Genomic DNA, 22,957 nt, shown 5'->3' with positions numbered 1-22,957 from the left:
AAAGAAGATAGCTTTTCTCTGCATACTTACATATTAGAAGCTGCGTAAGATAATGGAGAGAAATGTGCTGGAAGGCAGACCTGAGTTCTAAGCCCAACTTAACTGTTTACTATCTGTGTGAGCAACTTAAAAAGTCATTTAAACTCTACAGCCATGACATTGTGTGTTCAATGTGAAAAATCTAGGGAATCATTAAGCTAGATTACTTAGTGTCTTCATCTATAAAATGGGGGAGGAGAAACAGACGGGGAAGAAATAATGTCTGCAACCTTTTCCATTCTAATTTCCTAGTAGAAATAACTAAAAAGGCAGGTGTCATTTTTCTTAGATAACCAATAACCAGTAACTTTTTAAATTGGGTTCAGTAGGAATTCACATATGGGCCATGATTCCAGAAAAGTTTGAGAGGAACTTACTGGCAGCTATGGTATTTAAGGACAAAATCAAAGTCACCTATGTGGGATTAGAAATTTGCATCCAACTTTCAGCAACCTGTTTTGTAACAAATAAATTAATTTGAAAATCATTTCCTAGAGTAGTGATTAAAAATGGTAAGGGATCAAAAATTAGTGTGAGTCTCAAACACAAATGAGGCTATTATCTTCAAAGTAAGTAAAAGGCTTTTCAAGATGAATGCCTAAACCTGTTGGATTTCTTTAATTTTAATATGAAAGAAGGATCTTTTGATTCCCCTACTCCCTTCCCCTGAAATTTGCTCATTTATACCAATAAAGAATTCAGTGGGTGCAGGATTGATCTATCAGCCATTTTCAAATTGCAATTAAGTTTTTTGGACTTCTAAAATTTCTGTTCAATGATATCACATATGTTTTAATATTTTGGATGAAAAAAAGGAAATGAGATGTCCTTGTCAGTGAATCATTCATTGATCATATGGGCATATAATTCTCCATTAAGAAGTATGTGCCGGAACAGATGCAAAGAAAAAACAGTGGTCATACGTGTGACAATAATAAGTCTAGCTTTAGAGTTGCAGTAGCCTTCCACGTGCCAAGCAATGAGCTTTTCATGCATCTTGATCATTGAGACTGTCATGTGTGGTCTCATTAATTCACACCACACTAACCCTCCAATGTAAGTGTTGTTATGCATCATCATGGGGTAAACATAGCAGGAATTTTTCTGACTATACTCCAAAAAGAGATTTTAGCCATTAGGTCATCACAATCTAATAGCTAAACTTATTTCTAATGGTTTACATATTTACAGCCCCAAGAAGTCTATACTTCAGCACTTCAATCTATAACCACAGTAACTCTCTGCTCTCTATAAGCAAAGACTGCCATCTTGTGGAAATTGCATACCAAACAAACATTGTTATTCCATAAACTCAAAAGTTTTTCTTGTATTTATTAAGAATTTTGTAACTGGATTTTTGCATTGTCATACATATGCGCATGTGCACACACACACATTATTGTTGCTTATAATTACAAGGTACAATTCTCCTTTAGGTGATTTTTCAAGTTCAATTTAAAAGGGCCAGTGCTTTGGAAAGATTGAAGAGAACATATCTCTTTGTTTATTATAAAAATTAATCCTGTTCGCCTTCCAGGCAGTGCATTATATTTTACCACACTTGCTTTACCTAATCTTTAAATTGGGTTTTTGTTAAATCATAAAAAGGAGGCCATGGTGAGACCGTTCTGATGGAATTTCCAGGAGCACTACATTTTGTAGCAAAATGTTATGACAGAACTCTGGACTTAGAAAACACTTTCATTCCCTTCCAACACTTGTAGCCCATGCCAGCCTGTATTCCTGGAATCTGTTGTCGGGGTGACTGAGGGGTCATATGGTCCAATTGCTTTGTACATCCCCAAAGATGAAATCTCCCTGCAATGCCCCAGCCACTTGTGCTGCTGTGAGCATAAAATAAACCATACAAAGAGACTTTTGTGGCATAGTGATACTTGAGGCACCTAGAGAGGGTGCTTCCTTCTTTCCCCTCGGTGATCTCCTATCGCTCAGCTGGCTGAACCTAAAAATTCTGCAATTAAATGATTTTTGTTTGTTTGTTTAAGGCTTTTAATTCCTATTAGAATTGAAATAGGTGAGGTATAATATATATAAAATATATATGATGCATATATATGATGCATATATATATATACTCTTCAATAATTATTTCTAAAGTCAAAATATTTTCCAGGTTTAGAAAGAATAAGGAGAGAAAAGTAAATACGTGAAATGCAAGAGCCCCAAATACCACTGAGAAGAAAGTGCAGGCAGTAAATCAGTTCCTGAATGAAGGAATGAATGAACATGAACTGAGGGCATTAAAAAAATGGCTTCACAGTGTCACTCAAGCCACTCGGATGGAATGTGCAGTCATGGTTTAGAATAAATTTTGTACCCAAGGAAATGTCTGGAATGAAGTCATTCTTCAACTGTTTATTAAATGGATAGATGAATAAAACAGGAATGGAATAAATTAGAAAACAGTATCAGTCGTAAGAAAAAAGAATAGGATCTGAGATCAGAGTTTAGGATTTATGTACCAAAAACTGTGTTAAGTATATTCCATCAGTAAATATGCACCTGCTCTGTAGTAGGCAATATGGAGGATGATGAGTACACACTCTAGAAAATGGAACAGACTAATCCAGTAATTATAAATAATGGTAAGTGCTATGAAAGAAAATTCTTACACTTTCACAGTGTATTAGTTCATTCTCTTACTGAAAGAAATACCCAAGACTGGATAATTTATAAAGAAAGAAGTTTAATTGACTCACAGTTCCCCATGGCTGAGGAGGCCTCAGGAAACTTACAGTCATGGTGAAAGGCACCTCTTCACAAGGCAGCAGGAGAGAGAATGAATGCCGAGCAAAGGGAAAGCCCCTTATAAAACCATCAGATCTCATGAGACTCACTCAGTATCACAAGAACGGCATGAGGGAAACCACCCCTATGATTCAATTATCTCCACCCAGTCCTGCACTTGACACGTGGAGATTATTACAAGGTGAGATGCGTATGGGGACAGAGAGTCAAACCATATCACACAACTATTGACCAATATGGTGTGATGCAAATAGGAGAGCAGGGAAATGGGATCTCATTTTGTGCCCAGCTGTATTATCATTAAGCAAATGTTGCTGTGGTTGCCTTTTATATCTACAAGTACTTATAAACTCAAATTTAAGAAGAATTATTTGTTCAAAGATGATTAAATTTTTCCTCCAACATATTCAATGGTGCTCTGACTACCTAGAGCCTTTAAGGAATGTGCCATTATTTTTTATTATTACAGTAAGAATGCTTAACATGGGTGCTATTCTACTAACAAAATTTTTAATGTACAACACAGTATTGTTAACTATAGGTACAATGTTGTACAGTAGTTTTCTAGAACTTTTCCCTCTTGCATAACTGAAGCTTTATACTTATCGATTAGCAATGCCAACATCATTTAAATGATATTCATTTAAATAGGCCAAGAAAGTAATTTTGATCCATGATTACATCTTTGTGTGTTGCCTAACACAGTGCTGGAAATTTCTACAAGTAGTTGCTTCTTTGGATCAAGAGATTGTTTCTCATGTATATTTCTTAAACCTGTTACTTGGAGAGCAAAATGAGGGAAGGGGAATGAAAGTCATAAGTTTGGGAAATGCTGAATTAAACAAAATCATGAAGTTTTCTTTTCTGCTGGTCTTCTGAGAGTCTTTAATAGGCTGGCATCTTTGTAAATTTCCAAGAGTGTGTTTCCTGGAATTAATAACCACAAGGCCCTTTTTCTTTTTACAGAGGCTTTCTAGGTACTGGTTTGCTGTGAAATGCACTTTTGGAAATTCTGGAAATGCAAATGGCTTTTTCTGGAATGGAAGCTGAAATAAGGGTGACATATAACCCATTAATATTTATAATCATTTTGGTAAATTCAGTTAATCAAATTAGTTGCTCTTCTAGAGCAACACTCTAGACAGATACATTTCATAGGAAGCAAGGAGAAAAGGTCCAGGTTGCGGGGGAGGTTTCAGTACAGTCTCAGTCCTGGAGTGCTGGCACAGGGCACCAGAGCTGAGGCTGTGGGAACGTCTGGCAGAGATGACAGGGACGTGAGACCAACCCTCCACCAGAGCCGTGAGGGCTGGTCTCACTCTTGTTTAACTCAGATTCAACACTGACCCCACTTCCAATGCCCAGAATCTTCTTTCCTCTATCATGTTGCCTGTTCTTCTAGCCACATGGATGACATGAAACAGGTAAAAAGGTCACTGAAACTCCATTCTTCTCTCTTAAGTTTTAATCAGTCTCACCCAAAATAATCCAAGACCTTGGGCAAGAGTACAAATGTAGGTTCACATACCCTAAGTCTAGACATGTAAAAATTACACATTAAACTGAAACCCGTTAGATATAATATATTCTATGTTTTTATCTGGACAAATATACCTTCATAACCCCTAGGAGGCCAGGTTCAGGTTTGTATGTGACTAGCCAGGAGGTCTGCACTGACCCAGGAGCACAGGGCTCTGGGGCCCTCTCTTTCCACCTGCAGCTCCATCTTGCACACTGAAGTGTCTCCTACCCAAGGCTTTATGCACCTGAGCTCACTCATCTGAGCTCTGTCCACACTCTCTACAAACTCTACCCTATAGAACTATGGTGCACCCATGGATGTAAGAGCTTCTGCCAGGAGGACAACCCTGGGAATAGGCCTAGCAGGCCCTGGAAGCACTAAGCTGTTTGACCAGGGAATTCCAGGGAACCCAGAGGACGATGCACACTCTGAGCAGGCACACAGCCTTGGCCTCGTCTTCCTTACCCTGTGAAAAAGGGCATAGCTGGAGGAGGGCCACAGCTAGGCTGGCCTCAGGTAGAGCCTAAGAAGCACTGGGAATTGAGAATAATTCCTGTATGAAAAAACATGCTTTAAAAAGCTGCAGTCTGCAGCTACCCTCAGACTCTGGGGAGGGGAAAAAGAAGAGGCAGAAGAAAAAGAAGAGGGTTTTTCCTATTTGAATTTAACTACTTCTGAAAGCCTCTGGTCAGCTTTCTTCTTGTTTTCCAAGGTAAGATTACTTCCCCTTTGGCATTAAAAAGGAAACTAGATGAGTTGTGCGAAAAACCAAAAGAGATGGATTTTATCAACTTGAAACTTGTCCCAAGGCTTTCTCTCACACTGTGTTAAATAATAGGTCTTCTTAATTGAATTTCTTTGTGTGTAGCATATGCTGGATGACATTATGCCAGCATCTTGCTCTAAGCAGCAAAACGTTCTTCATAAAAGCATTAAGATCCAGAGTATCATTCTGGATGCAGGAAAGGGACACAGAACTGCAGCAACTTGAAAGTGTATAAAAACAGTGCCTCTGAAATATGATTGTAAAAACACACTGCAGCAAACCAGGAGGAAAATATTTAGAATTACAGGATGGAACCAGAAGAAGAAGAATAGGAAGAAAAGCAGAGAGGAAGCTGGGAGGGCGGGATGGGTGAAGAGAGAGAGGAAAGCATTGTGGTGCAATGCTGTCTGTAGAATCAACGCAATGATGACTTTCCATTTCCTAGCACTCCATCTACAAGCAGATCTATATATTCATTTCCCCTTGACAGCCACCATCCTACAGAGGTGGGATTATAAATGGATGTGTTGTGAACAAGGGCAATAACTATGTCTGTAATAACACGCGCTTATGTTCTTTATCCCAAGGATCCTGGAGCTTCAGCAGAATGGTGACATGGACATCCTGAAGCACAAATGGTGGCCTAAGAATGGCCAGTGTGACCTGTACTCCTCAGTGGACACAAAGCAGAAAGGAGGCGCCCTGGACATAAAGAGCTTTGCAGGGGTCTTTTGTATCCTGGCTGCTGGAATTGTCCTCTCCTGCTTCATAGCCATGCTGGAGACGTGGTGGAACAAGAGGAAAGGCTCCCGGGTTCCATCAAAAGAGGTACTTGATTGAGAGCTTTGGCTCTAAATTAAATCAACAAGCAGGCTGTATTTCCAGGGAGGATGAACCCAGGGAGGATAATGGGTTGGGGGTGGTCCTTGTTTCTTCTTTGAAAATTAAAAATAAAGTTGTGAAATATAAAAATTGGTAAGATCAATATCAATTTCCATTTTAGGCTATCCCTAGATCAGTAAAGAGGAGACTATAGTGTTTGAAAGACTTAGAATTTCATATACCATAATGGGCTTTGAAATTCTCTCAAATCTCAGAATAGATTTTAATTCAATGATTTTTAAAGGCCATGCATGATTCCTTTGACCAGTTCACAGAGATACTTACCACTTTATTTCACTTAGGTGTTTAACTTGTAAGTAAATTCCTTGTGTCTCTAAGATTAGCCCCCCAAAAATACAATACTATAATAAAAATGATCCGAATTTTCTCTTCACCACTAGACTGCCTCCTTCTCTACTCATGTAGATTGACAGAAGCTCTTCGATGGCCCCAAGCTTATCAAATCCAAAATCCACATCATGGAAACATCCAAATTTCAATTTTTCTCCTTTACTCTGGAGCCAGCTTAACATCAGGGCCATATTAAATTTTATCTCGCTATCTGAAAGAATAATTACAGAATTACACATATCTCTCTTGTAGTGGCCTGAGTGTTGTTTTCATCATGAAGTATAAGACTTATAAATTAAAGAAAATCTGAAGTTAAATCTTGATTCATTTATCTTATTTCCATTGGACCAATGAGGTGAAAATGTTTTAACTAATGAGGTCATATTCACTAAAGCTTCACAAATTGAAACAAAAACCAATCTGAATTTGCTAAACGATTTGATTTGATGGATAGCTTCAAAGAAAGTTTTAAACTTTCTATAGCTAGAACTTGGCTGACTAACTGATGCCTGAGGCGAATCCTGAAAGGATCTGCTTTAATGCACAATAAATACGACTTCTCATTTGCATATGAATTGTTGCATGTTAATGTATTTTTTTCAAACAGGGTGATTTCAAAAGTAGTGGAAGGATTCCTTCTTATCACCTTATATGCAAAATTGATCAGCATCATTCATAAGGAAAAGCTTGGCTTTAGCGAAGACGAATTTTAGCTTCCTACCTGTGTGAATGAGCATACATTCTAAATATTTGAAGAATGAATTATAAATTAATCAAGTCTTATTGTAGCATTTTCTTTGTGGAATAAGCTTCTGGTATCTCTGTTGACATTGATTCAATGCAAAAGACCACATTAATGCAACATTATAGCTGAGACTTCATATTTTTAAAAATCTGGAAAGTGAGGACTCCCCAAGCTCCTTATATTTTGAATTACTATACATGACATTAAAATTTTGCATTATTATATCTGTTGATGGATGACTACATTACAGTTGCTGTGGGAACCACAAAATTATATGTCTCAATCCTCTAAAGTCTCAGTGATAATATTGCATAAATGGATATTTTTTATTGAATTTTGAAATGAGAAGGGGGAGAAGGAAAAACAGTGATGCACATCAAAATATTTTTCACTGAGGAGCACTATAACAGCATAATGGAAAAAATACATACTCCATTCTAACTTGTGACAGCTAATCCAGGTCCTATGAAAAAATATTTTCTCCTCTTATGATTAATAGATATTTTAAATTCTCATAAATTTAATTTATTGAGTTTGGCTATAAATAAGACTAATAACAAGGAAAATTTTATTTCCTTCCAGTTTTATTTCTCAAATTTTGAGAAATATTTATTTCTCAAATCTTTAATACTCACTTTTAGTGAAAATTATAAGGAATTTATAAATTGGTTTCAATTCCAAAAATCTGAGATTTTAGTTATATTTTTGTTTATTAACTGCCTTCTTACCAAGACGCCATTAGCATAGCTTAAAGCGTCTTTGGTTTTGAGGTCAGTTAGCGTAAAGCTGGCCCTAAACTAAAGCTATCACTCCCATGCCCTAACTTGAAGGGGTCCCTAAATATCTCACTGACTTCACAATATTCACTGATTCAGGTGCTAGATACCTTGAGTGCATAAAATCCCTCAATTAGAAATTATTTTGTGTTGAGTATTGCTCTCTCTCAACAATCTCACATATCCTTGGCTTACAAGAAATAACACTTTAACAGTCACTAACACTTTAGTATGAAATAGCTGACTATATCATTTTCTTTCAAGAATGGAAACTTAAGGTTAGGAGTAAGTGGTTGAAAGGAACAAAAATTTAACTTGGAATGAGACACCCTGAAAAAGGAGGAAGCATGTATAAAGAAGAGGTGGGGTTAGAGTTGCCAAAACCGTAATTTCTATTGGTACAATTTTGCCTGGGCCTGTCTTTCATAGAATGGCAATCACCCATCAACTGCTTCCATATCTTTGTAGTTGCATGTGGCATATGATCACTTTAAAACCTTTACTGCAAGAAAAATATTTATTATAGATAACCTTATCTCAGAATTGGAACCCCCAGAAACTAGCACAGTGCCTGGCTCATACTAGGTGCTCAATAAATATTTGTTAAATGAATAAACCACAAAGTTCAGTTAATTACATGTTTGCTGAACTACTTTTTTTTTTTTTTTTTTTTTTTTTTAACCATCAAAGCTAGTACTGATGAGAACCTTATTTTCTTTTTCTTCATCTCCAGGATGACAAGGAAATTGACCTGGAGCACCTCCATAGACGTGTAAATAGCTTGTGCACAGATGACGACAGCCCCCATAAACAGTTTTCCACCTCGTCAATTGATTTGACCCCTCTGGACATTGACACTTTGCCAACACGACAAGCACTGGAGCAAATCAGTGATTTCAGGAACACTCATATTACCACAACAACCTTTATCCCAGAGCAGATCCAGACTCTTAGCCGCACACTGTCAGCTAAAGCTGCTTCTGGTTTCACTTTTGGCAACGTGCCTGAGCACCGAACTGGCCCTTTTAGGCACAGGGCACCTAATGGGGGCTTTTTCAGGAGTCCTATAAAAACAATGTCATCTATTCCTTATCAACCAACTCCTACCCTGGGGCTCAATCTGGGTAATGATCCAGACCGAGGCACCTCCATATGAGCATCAAACAAATCTCTTCACTGTTTCTTTTTTAGGACTCCCTTTGCAAGGAGCAACTGTAATATTGTGGGACTAACATGGATGTAACGTTAAAAAAAAGATCAGGATTATTAGTAACAATTCTAGTATTTTCCTCCCACCTTCTCCCTCTCCTCTCTCCTCTATTATTTTCTCTCTTTTCCCCTCCCTTCCTGTACATTTTCCTCCACTTTTTTTCATTACTCAACTTGTTCCCCAAGAAGGTAGTGTACTAGGATCCTATTAGTCTGCTTTTCATATACTGTACATCAAGTATAGGAAATGTGCACTGAGTATACTAAAAGTATATGCAGGATTAATTTTACATAAAGGCCTCTTCTGTAACATTTCTCTATTTTTAGAAATACAATTGCAATAACTTCAGTCTTTTTACATTCTTCTGCTGCATCCATACAATGCTCCACTGCTGTTGAGTGTCCTTTAACTGTGGACCAAAGGCAACCCCTGCAGTGTTTATAAAACAATTTAAAGACCATTCAGGCCACATAAGATGAGAATGCAATTTTGTAGGATTACAAAAAAGCCATTAATATGCCAGTCAAGACTACAGTTAAAACTACTCTTGCACTGCAACAGTGCATATGACCTTTATGTGATTGTACAGTATTAAAAGTTTTTTCTTATGTACAGTAAACTTTATCATATGGCAGAAGCCTCTATTGTGTTAAATAAATTAGTATTTCATATATATACATATATATGCACCTATATAATGTGTATATATATATAAAAAGGCGGCCATTGCTATTGCAATTCATTTAATAAAGCTTTAGTTTAAACAAAAGTATTGTATACAGGAACTATGTATAGTGCAGGGGTTCTTTTCAGTTAGAAAAGGCAGGTTGCTTTAATGTTATTCTGACTCGCATTGTTTGCCAACAGAAAATATTTTATACTTTTGTTATTAAAGCATCCAGGGCAATTTAATATTTGTTCCTAGATGTAACTCATTTGAATAGGTTTCGCATTTGTTATTCAGCAGTGTATAAAGCTAACCTTGATAATTTTACTTTTAATTAATTATCTAAATGAAAAATGCTATTAGCTGAACCACATCCACAACAGCACATAGAGCTCTAGGAGAGTTGAAACATAGATCATTGAAGGTTAATAATCCTCTTCCAAAGCAGCAAGTCAATCAATACAATTATGATATTTGGGGAGGGGTGGGAGCCCTTAAGAACTATTGATGTGGCCTTAAATTACTGTCATTTATTATCCTAAAGAAGAAAACATAATAACCATAATGGGCTCTCAACTCAACCCCCTTTTTTATTTAGTTCTATTTGGAGGAGTTATGTATTTTTTACATTAGTGCCAAGTATATAGAAGGATGACAGCAAAAACAGTGCCTCTTTGTGCACAACCCTTTTAAAGTAGCATTCTTACTTGTTAGAAATGTAGGATGAACTTTGTTTGTAATCCTTAAATTAAAATGTGGTAAGTAGGAAACAAGAACTTATTCTGTGTTTTTACGCAGCCATACACTTACTTTAATCTAATTCATTCTGTGGCTAGGATTGATATAGGAATCAACCTATGTGATTTGCTTTAGGAGAAATTAAAAGGTATATTCTTAAGATATATTATATTTTGATGCTAATTCTGTTCTGGGGAGCATCTTGTATTGTCACTGTTTTGTACTAAATCTTCAAATATTGTCTACTGTGTAAGGCAGAAAAATTTCTCATCATGCAAAAACCATTTTGTTTCCAGGGTAACAAGTACCTAAGTGCATGCACAACTTGTTTTCCCTTGTAACATTCATGATCTCATTTACAACTCTGATTTTAAAACAAAAAAATCTTTACAACAAGCTATATAGGGACATACCAGATGTTGCAGTGATTTTAGCTATCAACAAACTGTTAACCATGTACAATATTTAAAATAGGCTTATTTTGATGTATCGCCTATTATACAAACACACAAAACATTTTTGGAGGCCTCAGTTATGAGTGACAGAGCTTTCTGTGTATAATTTGTCTAAATAATTTGTCTAATAAAAATGTTTTCTAAACTTGCTCTCATACTATTGAAGTCTTAACTGTAAGATTTGAAAATGTTTACTCTCTCACAGATTGAACTAAATTTTTCTAAAAATTTATCTTGAGTTAATTAAAGCATAAATCACATTAAGTTTTACTAGCAGAACCATGCCAAAATGAGTGGCTCTCTAAAACATTACTAAGTGATGTCCTAAACCAGTGACTGCCTTTCTGCTATTTGAAACTATTTGAAACAACAATATATTTGTTTTTCTCTGTGAATGTCTCTGTGAGCACTTTTTTGGGAAAGATTTATCCTGTTTCATATAAGCAATGCAAGCATGATAATATCAGGGTGAGGGTGTGTTACATCAAAAAAAATAAGAAAGAAAAGAAAATTAAGGGTAATTATTAAACTTAGGATTTATTTCTTAAAAAATGCTTTGCTAGAGAACTATTCATCATGTTGAATCTATTAATTTGGGAATTAATTTAGGCTCTAAGATTATTTATAATAATTTCCCTGCATTTGAACAATATTTAATTATTCCAGCATCTAACACACCTAAGGGATATGTATCTGAAAATGTATTTTGAAAACATAATTTAGTAAAAAAAAAAAAAAAAAAAAATAGTTCTCGATTGTTCTAAAGTTCCATCCAAAATAATTCTTTGAATTTTGGAACTAAGAGGAATTTTAGAGATCTAGACTATTGACCTCATTTTACAAATCAGGGAACATAAGATACTAAGATGCTGTGATATGCCCAAATGTTTGACAACCTAAAATGTAAACTGGGTCTTCTTTTTTAAAACTCTGCCACCCTTCAATCACACCAACATAGGTCCTCATGGACTGTAAATATAGGCTCCACCTTCTCCTGTCACCAAGCCTAGGCTACAAATCTCTAAGATCCTTCCTTCCTTGTTTGGGACACATAGATCATCTGATTCCACTTTTACAAGTGGGAAAGTGAGTACCTCAGGTTATTTACCCAGAGCCATAGCTAGCGGCAAAACTAAGGTCAGTTCCTGTTTCTGTCTGCACTTGTTTTTTTGGCCCATTGTTTGTCCTGGTTTGCAACACTTAGACCAACCTGGTTATTTCACTACAAGACAAAATACCTTACATCCACATACTTTTATTCTACTCAAATGTCCAATTTAACCCACTGGCGAATCATTAAGATATCTGGTATCACTGTTCCACATCAGAACTTATGCACAGGTTTGGGTTTAATCATACATACTTAAAGTTATAAGACTGCCTTCTTCCTCATACCATTAAACTACAGGCAATTTGTCATGTTCGTAATCATGTTATTTTTCATCTCTTTTAGTTTGGGATTGGCTGTCAACTGAATAAATACTTTTAAAAATAGACTTTACCGAATGGTACTTTGCTTCATCAATTTAAATAAAAAAAATGGGAAGATCCATTTACCCTGCATGATACTTCTAAACCACACAATTGAATAACAAGTTATTACTGTTTTATAATCAGAATTTTCCAATGGTGAAACACATTCTGGATTATGAGTATAGTAAATCATGCAGAGAAGAGATTATGTGCCAGTAAACATAGGTTTTTATCCTTAAATATAAATGTCATGATGACTGATAAAGTACAATGAACTCACTAAAATTTGGCTTCCTTCTAGAGTACTTTTCTTACAAAAAACAAATCTTATAGCCAACCCTCATGACCAAATATTAATAAATGATTAACAGCTATGGCCATAATTATCATTTCAATGAAATTTGGTAGACAACCTGTCAACAAATATTTCACAAGATACCCTCTTATGAGGCAGCATATGTGAGCTTCCCTAGGTAGAAATTACTTATCTGACACTGAAAAGGCAGGCAATAAAGCTGTAATTTATAGAAGATTTGATAGATGTAATTCAATTCTACTAGTGTTAACAGAGAACCTATTATTTTGAAAGCCACTGTGCTAAGCAGCTGGGCATGGCAGAAATGAATGTTTAGGAATGGGTCTGGGTGTGTTCCAACACTCATCTCTTTCCTGGCTCCGTATCAACATTCAGAATACGGAGGCTATGTTACAGAATGAGTCACCCCAAACCAGTACAGTCTTCTTGGTTGGGTGACTGACTAGAGCAATTCATCTTAGTAGCTCTCAAGCACCAACTGAAACTGTCTTCTTGGTTCAGACCACCTCCTCAAAGAAGATTTGAAAATTTACCAACATGCCAGATCATGAAGCCAAATTTTCAAAAATGTGAAAATTCCTATAAGCCACGGAAAATTACTATCTAACCCTTCATCCTTATTGATACCTGCATACCATTCAGAGACTGACTCCTACCCGTAGGTGTCCTCATCAGAATAATGTAGACCATAGTAACTCCTTTTCTATCCCTGCAAATCTAATGAGTCATAACAGTTCAAGCTCTGCAATGTTTCAACTTGCCTCAACAGGACAAAACATAGTAAATCTTATTCAGGCTCTTTTTCGTACTGCAACTAAAACTCCGTGCTACCTTTCCTGTCTTCTAAAATACAGGATGCAGTGTGGCCCATAAACCCAATGAATGTAAAGTATTCTTCAGGCTGCCCACCATGATGATAGCCTCCAACCCACACTTAACCTCCAGGAGACTAGAAACCTCATGGTTTTGCTTCATTTTATACAGCCGCACAGTGGCATGGAACAGTTAAAGCACATAATGATTCAGCCTACCACTGGGATAGAAACAGATCAAGGAACTATCTCTCATTTCTTCACCTGAGTTTTTCAAATTCTTATTTTTTCAATAGTATCCATTTGCTTTGTTTCCATGTAATATTGATGACAAAACAAAAATTGTTCAAATTTGAGAAATTTTTTTCCTATGGAAGGGCTCTATCTTGACTTGCTACAATTTAGGACTCAGTGACATCTTTTGACTAATTTTGTATCATAGTTCCTAGAATTTCTTCAGAATGAAGAAGAGAAACTAGCTGTGCTATTTGAACATATTACCTACCTCATAGTATAGACATAGCTTGCCTAGTCTTCATGAGGAAGGAGGACCCGGTTTTCTTTCGGAGAAACCCCATACATTCCTACCTTGGAATAAGCAACACATTTCAACAGTCTCGAACTATTCATGATGTGGTTGAAAACTCACAAAATTTTCAGGACATTAATTCTCGTTAATTAAAAACGAATTAAACTTTCGTAACAGCTGCTTTCCAAGGAGAAACATATGTCACAAAAACAAAGAATGATACAGTGTCAGAACCAGAGAAGGGATGACAAACATTGCTTTTAATAAATATTTTGCCAGTTACAAGATTTGAGATATGAGTAGAAAGCAAACTTTAATTTTTAAGTTGTTATATTTTATTATTAAATTGCTGCTACTGAAAAAGCTTAGGAATTAAGTAGCCTACTTAAGTGGCTGTTTTTAATTTTTAAAAATTGGACATCAATATTATTTTTTAAACGCACATAGATACGTATATGCAAAGATAACCCATAACTCCCTGAATTTGAAAAATAAACAAATACAACTTGCATATTCGCTACACAAAAGATTCATAGTAGGAGGCCTTTAAGAATTAGTTCTTCTGATATCTGATATGTAATAAGATAAGATTCAATTTACAAAAATTCAAGTTATCTAAAGCTTTCAGGATCACAGCTATTTCCTGGAGGCAAGAGTATCAGTATCTATTTCATACTATGTAAAAAGGTATCTGATTGTTAATATTTAATTCCTTTCCAAAATTAGGTTGACTTTAAAATTAAATGCTAACCCTCTATTAATATTTACAAATGTTGTGTATAAGATTTATTGCTAGAAATAAAAGTACACTAAAATTAAGTTGCAAATAGAAGTTCCATATGTTCTACTTATCTCATTTGGCTTTTTTTTTTTTTTTTTTTTTTTTTGAGACAGAGTCTCGCTCTGTCACCCAGACTGGAGTGCAGTGGTACGATCTTGGCTCCCTGGAACCTTCATCTCCTAGGCTTAGGTAATTCTCGTGCCTCAACCTCCCAAGTAGCTAGGACTATAGGCATGCGCCACCACGCCCAGCGAATTTTTGGTATTTTTAATAGAGATGGGATTTCACCATGTTGTCCAGGCTGGTCTTGAACTCCGGAGCTCAAGTGATCTGACTGTCTCAGTCTCCCAAAGTGCTGAGATTACACCACGCCCAGTCTTATATCATTTGACTTTTTAGTGCTGGAAATAGTAACTGAATAACTAATATGCTCAAGTACTTCTCTAGACACCGTTTTTCAAAAAAACTTTGAACATACCTGATTGACGTAGTTGACATGAGGTATGTAATACAAAACTCTATTCACACATGATGTTTTTTAATGAGTACAATTCTTTTTTCCAAATCAACTTATTAGGAGTTAAAATTAAAAATAAGCAGTGCAGCAATATATACATATAATTGGAACTCTCAGATTGTAATTCTGTATGACTAAACATTTTTAAATTTATTTCTCACTCACTCAGATTTCTCCATGAAAAGACAGTAAAAATGACCATAAACTGAGTACTATATGTATGAAAACCCTTCTCACATTTACAGCCTCCAAAGTTTTTGATGTGTCCCATGGCTCAATCACCAATCATAAATATTTTTAATTAGGTCTCTCTCATCATTAAATGAAGTTTCAGATTCCTACTTCATAACTTCATAATCATCAATTTGTGTCTCTTTCTCTTTTCTTTTTAATGAGTTTAGTACTGATACAGAAACTTTAGCAAGGCTTCAGGGAGAATGTTGGGAAAAATACAACCACATAAGATCAATCAGTCCACCAACAAATACTTTCTGAGCACCTACTATTAGCACGTACCCTAAGGCAGAGTTCTCCTAACTGAGGTACCAAGGCAAGTGCCTGGGCCAGCTATGCTTCCAGTGTACTGAAGCTTTGATCCTCTCATTTCCTCATGGTGGCCGGGCGGAGGGGGTGACTGGGCTGAATTTCTGCCTGTGAGCAGCTCTGCCACCCAGCTTCTCCTGAGAGAGCTTCCAAAGTTGGAGAAACAAAATATAAACATTGGAAAAGTGAAGTAAAAACTCATCGTATAAATAACACCAGAATACATGAATATAAATTACACCATGCTGAAGAGTATATTTGTCAAATTGGTGGTATAGAAAAAATATTCTATAAGAGGAGGAAAAGAATAATGTAGGCTGCAAGGTTTGGAATGGTTTCATGGAACAAGTGGAAAATTAGCCTAATCACCAAGAATGTGGAAAGGTCAGAAGGATGCTTTTGTGCCGGGGGTTACAGTGCAACCATAGGACAAGCGTTGGGAAGAATGTTCACAGGCACAATAGGCCACGATCTCTGGAATATGGGCTTTGCGTCAGAGAGCAGCAAAAGGCAAAGTGTGAGTGAGATTGTGGGATGCGTGGAGGCTGAGCTCAAGAGAGAATGCTGCATCCTGTTTATTCATGTATTCAACATATGTTTACTCAGGTCCTGCTGTGTGCAAGACACTACTCTGTGTGTTGGGGATACACCGGTAAGCAAGACAGAAATTCATGCCCTCATGGAGTTTACAGTTAACTGAGGGAGACAGACAATAAGCCAGAAAGTAAGTGAAGGATTAGTCTATTGGAAGGTGTAAGTGATGTAGAGGAAAACAAAGCAAAAGAAGAGCAAGGAGCAGGAAGGCCAGAGCAGAAGTGGGGATCTTCTATTTTAAGTAAGGTGGTCAAAGGAGGTCTGACTGATTAGCTGACATTTGAATGAAGTTTTAAATGGAGTGAGGGAGTAAATGGAGTTAGTCATGTTGCTGTCTGGGGAAAGGACATTCCAGTCTTTGGGAACAGCCAGTATAAAGGCTCTGAGGTGAGAATGTCCTGGGCATGTCTAAAGAATAGCAAGACAATCAATTCAGCTGGATTAGAATGAGTGATGGGAGAAGGGAGAGAAGAAATAACAAAAGACTCACATTACAAGGCTTTGTAGAACACTGAAGATTTGGGCTTTTATTCTGCCTGGGTTGGGAAACCACTGGAGTGTTTCGAACAAAGTAGAATGACATTTACTAGTTCCAGCAGGCTGATCACAAAGTCAGATATAAATCAGTCTTGGAATCATAACTGCCAACACTTTCCCACCCTGCTTTGATCCTAAATATTTGCTACCATTTTAAGTAGAGTGAAATAGGAAAGTGGTATGGAAGTGCCAGTTGCTGGTCCTTGAACCATCAGAGAGGTACTGAAGCTGGGCTGACGCTCACAGAGGCTCACAACCATGGAATATGTGAAAACCTCCATCAGTGGCAGTGGGAAAAAACTGAAGATTTTTAACCAAGGGAGAAACAGGCTCTTAGAGGGGCAGTTTAGAATAAGTAAACTGGTAGCGATTCATCACATGAAATGAAGAAGAAAAAGAGGCCAATTAAAAGGGCTGGACAATAATTTCGGTATGTGCTGAACTTCTGAAGTAGTCTAGAAAAGAAAGAAGATACAGAGAGTAGATAGGTGTTGAAAGAAGAATCGAGAACTTGAAGGTTAACTGAATATAGAGTGTAAAAGAGAAAAGCAAGTCAAGGATGATCGATTTCTCAAATTCAGATGCCAGAAAGATGGAAATAATTTTCCCAAAAAGTGGCAAAGTCAGGAGAATATCTAGTTTGTTAATTTTACTTTTTCTTTGAATTAGAGGGCTTGGGAGAAGAAAGTATAGAATCGAGAATCGTTTATTTGTTTTCCTTCATTGGGAGCATGAATGATGAATTTTGAACTAATGATGGGGAACTGAGGGATCATCTAGAGTCCATAATTTTTCAACTGTGCTCCCCAGATTCCCAAGGGTTTTTTTACTCAGGATGTATGGGGATGCCACTGGGCTGAGGTGAGGCCCACTGGGCTTCACTTACCGCAGCTCTGCTTTGATTTCTTCATTTGCAGTTGGTCCCTCAGTGTCAGTGGGGGTTGACTCCAGGACCCCCTCAGATACCAAAATCCAAGGATGCCCGGACCCTTATATAAAATGGTGTAGTATTTGCCTATAATATATGCATATAACATATGCAGATTATTCTGTAAAATTTAAGTCACCTCTAGATTATCTCTAATATCTAATACAATGTAAATGCCATGTAAACAGTTGTCATACTGTACAGTTTAGGGAATAATGACAAGAAAAATGTCTGTACATGTTTCGTACAGAGTGTTTTTCGGAATATTTTCTATCTGAGATTGGTTGAATCCATAGATGTGAAACACACAGATCCAGAGGTCTGACTGCATTCGACTTCCAGTTAAGATTTCGTTCACCCTCTGGATAATACATTACTGACAAATGAACAAAATCTCAAGTCAAATGTTTTCTGAGGCCTGTCATAGCATTCGAACTTTGTCTAATTGTTAGATTACTCTTCCTTCCATTGACTTTGGATTGTATTAAAAGTAGTTCTCTACTGGTTCTTCAAAATAGTACAGAAGAGGCCTCATCCCTTTCTCCTACACAAAATGTATCATGTTTCCCACGTGGTGAATACTCAGAATTGACCGAACTGCCCTTCAGCGTGGTCACAGTGATTCAAATCGCTATCTTGAAATAGGCCCAGTGTCTCCAAGGTCCTTAAGGACCTTGGCTTCTAGTGATTTAGACTCACTAGAACCAGGCAGCAGACAGACATACCTGAATAGAAATCCAAAATAAATGTTTCTAAACACAGGCTTGTCTTAGAAAAGGAACAAAATAAAATTAGCCCAAACATTAAAAATACCTGCTATGTTCAAGCCAATATACTTGACACTACAAATCAAGAACTACGGAATGAACTGTGTTTGTTTGCCTGTAATTGTGTGTTTTAGTTCCGAATCTGTTTCAGCATGAGAGTTCAGAAAGCATTCACTAACACAGTTAAGAGTACTCTAAGAGACTAAGAGGTAGGTCTGAAATACTCATCATCACAAATCCTGCGACACCAATTCCTCTAACACTTTAAAAGGTTAGCTTTCACCAAGCAGATGCCATCAGAAAGATGACTTAGATTTTGTCCTGGATCTTGTCTGCCGGCTTTAACCAACTTTCAACTTTGAGGCCATAATCATGGTTCAGTCTTCAGAGGTCAAAGCTGATATCCCAATTCTAAGAAAAAAATATCATATATCAAATATAAAACAAGAAATAAGTAATATGCATTTTTATAAATTTAAAATAACTGTTAAAAACTGATTTCCCAAGTATTTGAAATTATAATTCTTTACTATGTACTCTTGCCTCACAGCCTTGCTTTTAAAATATAAACCATGAATTACACACATATACACACACACACAACTAATCTATCTTATAAAAGAGATTCGCACACTAATTATGTACACCTTTTGCACTAAATATCAACACAATGTAAGACTTTCAAAGTAGTTTGCAGAGGCACATGTTTCTGGACTGCAATTAATACAATATGTGGCATATATCCTCAATGAGAACTATTTCATGTCTAGGGAAGTTTAACCCCTTCTCATCTGAACAAGCAAGTCACTAATTTCTGCTTCAATGTTTGTCCTCGAGGAGGGAAGGCATGCTGACCAGGTGCCAGGCTCAGTGCTAGGCACTACATAGGTGTTTCACTTGATTCTCGTAATAACCCTGTAAGTTTGCTATTGTTGATACTAATTGAGCAGATTAAAACAAAACAAAAGTAAGACTCTGGAAAGTTAAGTAATCTGGTTGAGTTCACACAATTAGTAAGCAACCAAACCAGAATTCAAACTCACATCTCTCTAACTCAGAAACCCATGTGCTTTCCACCTCAATGGGCTGTTCCAGGATCAAGACGAGATGGAGGTAGAGGGTCCTACTATATCCCTTACTGATGTAAGAGGTTTGTACACTATGGGATCCATAAAAATCAACTAGTCCTCAGTAGCTACGTATATTTGTAATACAGAAAGTGGTATTACAAGTGGTAAATAAAAAGTCACAAAAGATGAATACAGATGAAGCATCGTAGGAGCTTAGAAAACACAAACAGATTCAGAGAAACACTCTGCCAGATAAGAATCTATAGAAAAGACTGCTCAAATACCAGCACGCCCGCTCTTGTCCCTCTTGTATTCTTTATTTATGCTAATGGTGGTGTTAGTGACCTATCTGGTCTTCTCCCCTCTTGCTTAGAGTCCCTTTAATGAAAACATTAGAAAAACCAACCCTTATTGAGTCCACTCGCCTAAAGCTTTAGTACCTGGTCCGCTTTTTCCAGCCCTGCTGCTACAAGACAAGTTTAAGCACGTGCTAGCCTCTACCTGGAAGCCTTGCAGTAAATCTCCCAAGCTTCACTCTTTTCTAGCTCACATTCCACCTACACGTCTCACTCGATGGCCTTATTAAATTACTTCTCAGGTCATGCTGCTCCATGATTTAATTTTTTTCTGTGGTATTTCTATGGCCCACTAACTAACGACCAAGCACCTCAGCTGAGGTCCCTTCTGGCAGGAAGCACTAAGGCACCCTTCACAGAGAAGCAGCGTTTGAGCCAAGGAGGAAGGATTTTGACAATTGGGAATGTGAATGTAGACTGCAAAAGCAAAGTGCAAAAAGGAAATAAGAAACTATCATTGACAAGTAGGGGCCAGGGAGTAAGACTTTTGGCTTGAATCAGGAAGTCCCGTGGAGACAGACAGAAGATGAAAAAGAAAAACTCATTTGTTGATTGATTCAACAATTGTATTTGATATTTTCAGTCCTTTTTATACACACACACACACACACACACACACACTCTTACACCACCGTATCGCAGAACATACAGACATGCAAGGCTCTCGAAGCTATTATAGAAGAGATATCCTGTAAATGCCTAACTGTGACATAAGGCAAAGTATGATGTGTTCCATAAAAGTGATACAATGTGTTACAGAAACTGAAAGAAGGGAGAGATGATGCTCTTCTAGGTAACCTTTTACAGAAATACAGATATAACTACAATTTAAAATTATATGTAAGTACTTAAAATAGTCCAGAGTATTTTGAAAATTCAGAGAAAAGAAAGATCTTTTCTCACAGGTGATAGAATATCTTCATGGAGAAGAGAGTTTTGAAACTGAGCCTTGAAAGAGAATGTACAATTTTCACAGGTATAGACTAGAGAAAGACTTTTTTTAGGCATTGAGAAAGATCTCATCCAAGTCATCATGGAGGGTAACACAAAGCATATTGAGAAAGATCAGATAGTTTGGCTGGAACACATGGGCGAGGACAAGCAGGACAGAAGACAACCAAACTACAAAATCAAATCCAGCCACCTACCTAATGTTTGAGTTTCACGCCTTTTACAATCCATTCTGTTTTTGAACAGCTGTGAATACTGGAAATGTGATGGTGTTTGCAATCTACTGGGGAAGAAAGATAATTTAATAGGCAATGACAATAAATTGGAATAAGTAGTAATGAAAATGCAAGGTGATGTTCCACTCAGACCAGGGCTAGGAAAATCTCCCTAGAGAATGGGATTCTAAGTTACAACTGAGGGAGAATTGACCAATAGCCAGGCAAAGGAAATAGAGGTTGTTCAGACCGTGTGACCAGTATATGCAAAGACCTGAATCCAGAGGGCAAGATTTATTCCAGGGACTGAAAGAAGTTAAGCTGATAAAAGGAAAATATCAAGAAAAATTTTAAAAAGGCATGGAACAGGCCTTGTAATGCTTCATTAACCATGATAAAGAATTTAATACAAATTCTTTAAGAAGTAATGTTCCAGGATCACTAAGAAGTCATTGAAGACTTTAAAGTGATGACCTGATCATGTTCCTATTTTATTTTATTTTATTTTATTTATTATACTTTATGCTCTAGGGTACATGTGCACAACGTGCAGGTTTGTTACATATGTATACATGTGCCATTTTGGTGTGCTGCACCCATTAACTCATCATTTACATTAGGTATATCCCCTAATGCTGCCCCTCCCCCCTCCCCCTACCCCACAACAGGCCCCAGTGTGTGATGTTCCCCTTCCTGTGTCCAAGTGATCTCATTGTTCAATTCCCACCTATGAGTGAGAACATGCAGTGTGTGGTTTTCTGTTCTTGCGATAGTTTGCTGAGAATGATGGTTTCCAGCTGCATCCTTGTCCCTACAAAGGACATGCATCTTCTTATTTTAAAGAATCACTTTCACTGCCCTGGGGGAAACTTCAGGAATGTGAAAAGACCTAAGAGAGGCAGACCAGTCAGAAACTTGTGTGGCAATCCACCTAGAGGAAATAGTCCAGTCCAATGGTAAAGAGGTGGAAAGGAAGGAAAGAGGTGGAAAGATACTAAAGAGAACTGTAGTGGGAATGGGGTCTGGGTCTGGGCTTGTAATTAACGTCATGGAAGGTAATAAAATCATCCAAGGAATATGTGGGTCTATTTAGCACAAAGTAAGTTCTGGACATCCAACACTGAGGAGGATCAGCATTTGATCAAAGGACTAAAGAGTGTGTTAAATGGAAAAACTAGCTAAAAGAAATCTGGAAAGAAAACTATAAGAGTGAGTGGTCTCAGATGTGAAGAGTAGAGAGTATTTCAATAGGGAGTGGTCAATATTGTCAAGTGTTACTCAGCGAATAAGCATATCCATGAGAACGAGCAACAGATAGGTCTTCAGGCCCCGAGTGAGAACAGTGTTCAGAATGGTGGACTAAAGCCAGACTGCAGTTGTTGGAAGAATAAGTGGAAGGACACATACACTGCTCTCCCAAGGAATATGGTGATGAAAGAGAGGTGAAGGCCAGCAAAGGAGCTCAACCTAGCAGAAAAAAATGGTATCCCAAGAGGGTGTTTGTTTCAAAGGTAGGAGACACTTGAGCACATTTAAATACCAATATGAAGGAGCCAGTAGAGGGCAATGCTTGAGAATACAGTAGCAAGCAGGGCTTTGAAAAGGTAAAGGAATGAGATCCAGGGCACAATTCCTCTGTAATAAGAGA

At 37.2% G+C, this 22,957-nt stretch overlaps 1 protein-coding gene across 3 annotated transcripts in view; it reads left to right on the top strand.

Moving 5' to 3' along the window:
* GRID2 (glutamate ionotropic receptor delta type subunit 2) overlaps window positions 1-22,957 on the top strand; it is a 1,531,999-nt gene that overhangs the window by 1,484,777 nt on the left and 24,265 nt on the right. For 2 of the 3 annotated variants that reach the window (XM_050790431.1, XM_050790433.1), the window contains exon 15: window positions 5,684-5,924. In XM_050790431.1, the coding sequence (XP_050646388.1) occupies window positions 5,684-5,924 (241 nt within the window). Of the gene's footprint in view, window positions 1-5,683; window positions 5,925-8,583; window positions 11,066-22,957 lie in introns of those variants that run through there. The other variant, XM_050790430.1, reaches the window with a different exon arrangement.

Source organism: Macaca thibetana, chromosome 5 (assembly GCF_024542745.1).
Source record: "Macaca thibetana thibetana isolate TM-01 chromosome 5, ASM2454274v1, whole genome shotgun sequence".
In the NCBI taxonomy this organism is placed as follows: domain Eukaryota; kingdom Metazoa; phylum Chordata; class Mammalia; order Primates; family Cercopithecidae; genus Macaca; species Macaca thibetana.
Note: the sequence above shows the minus strand (reverse complement) of the source record. Positions and strands in the feature narration are given on the sequence as shown.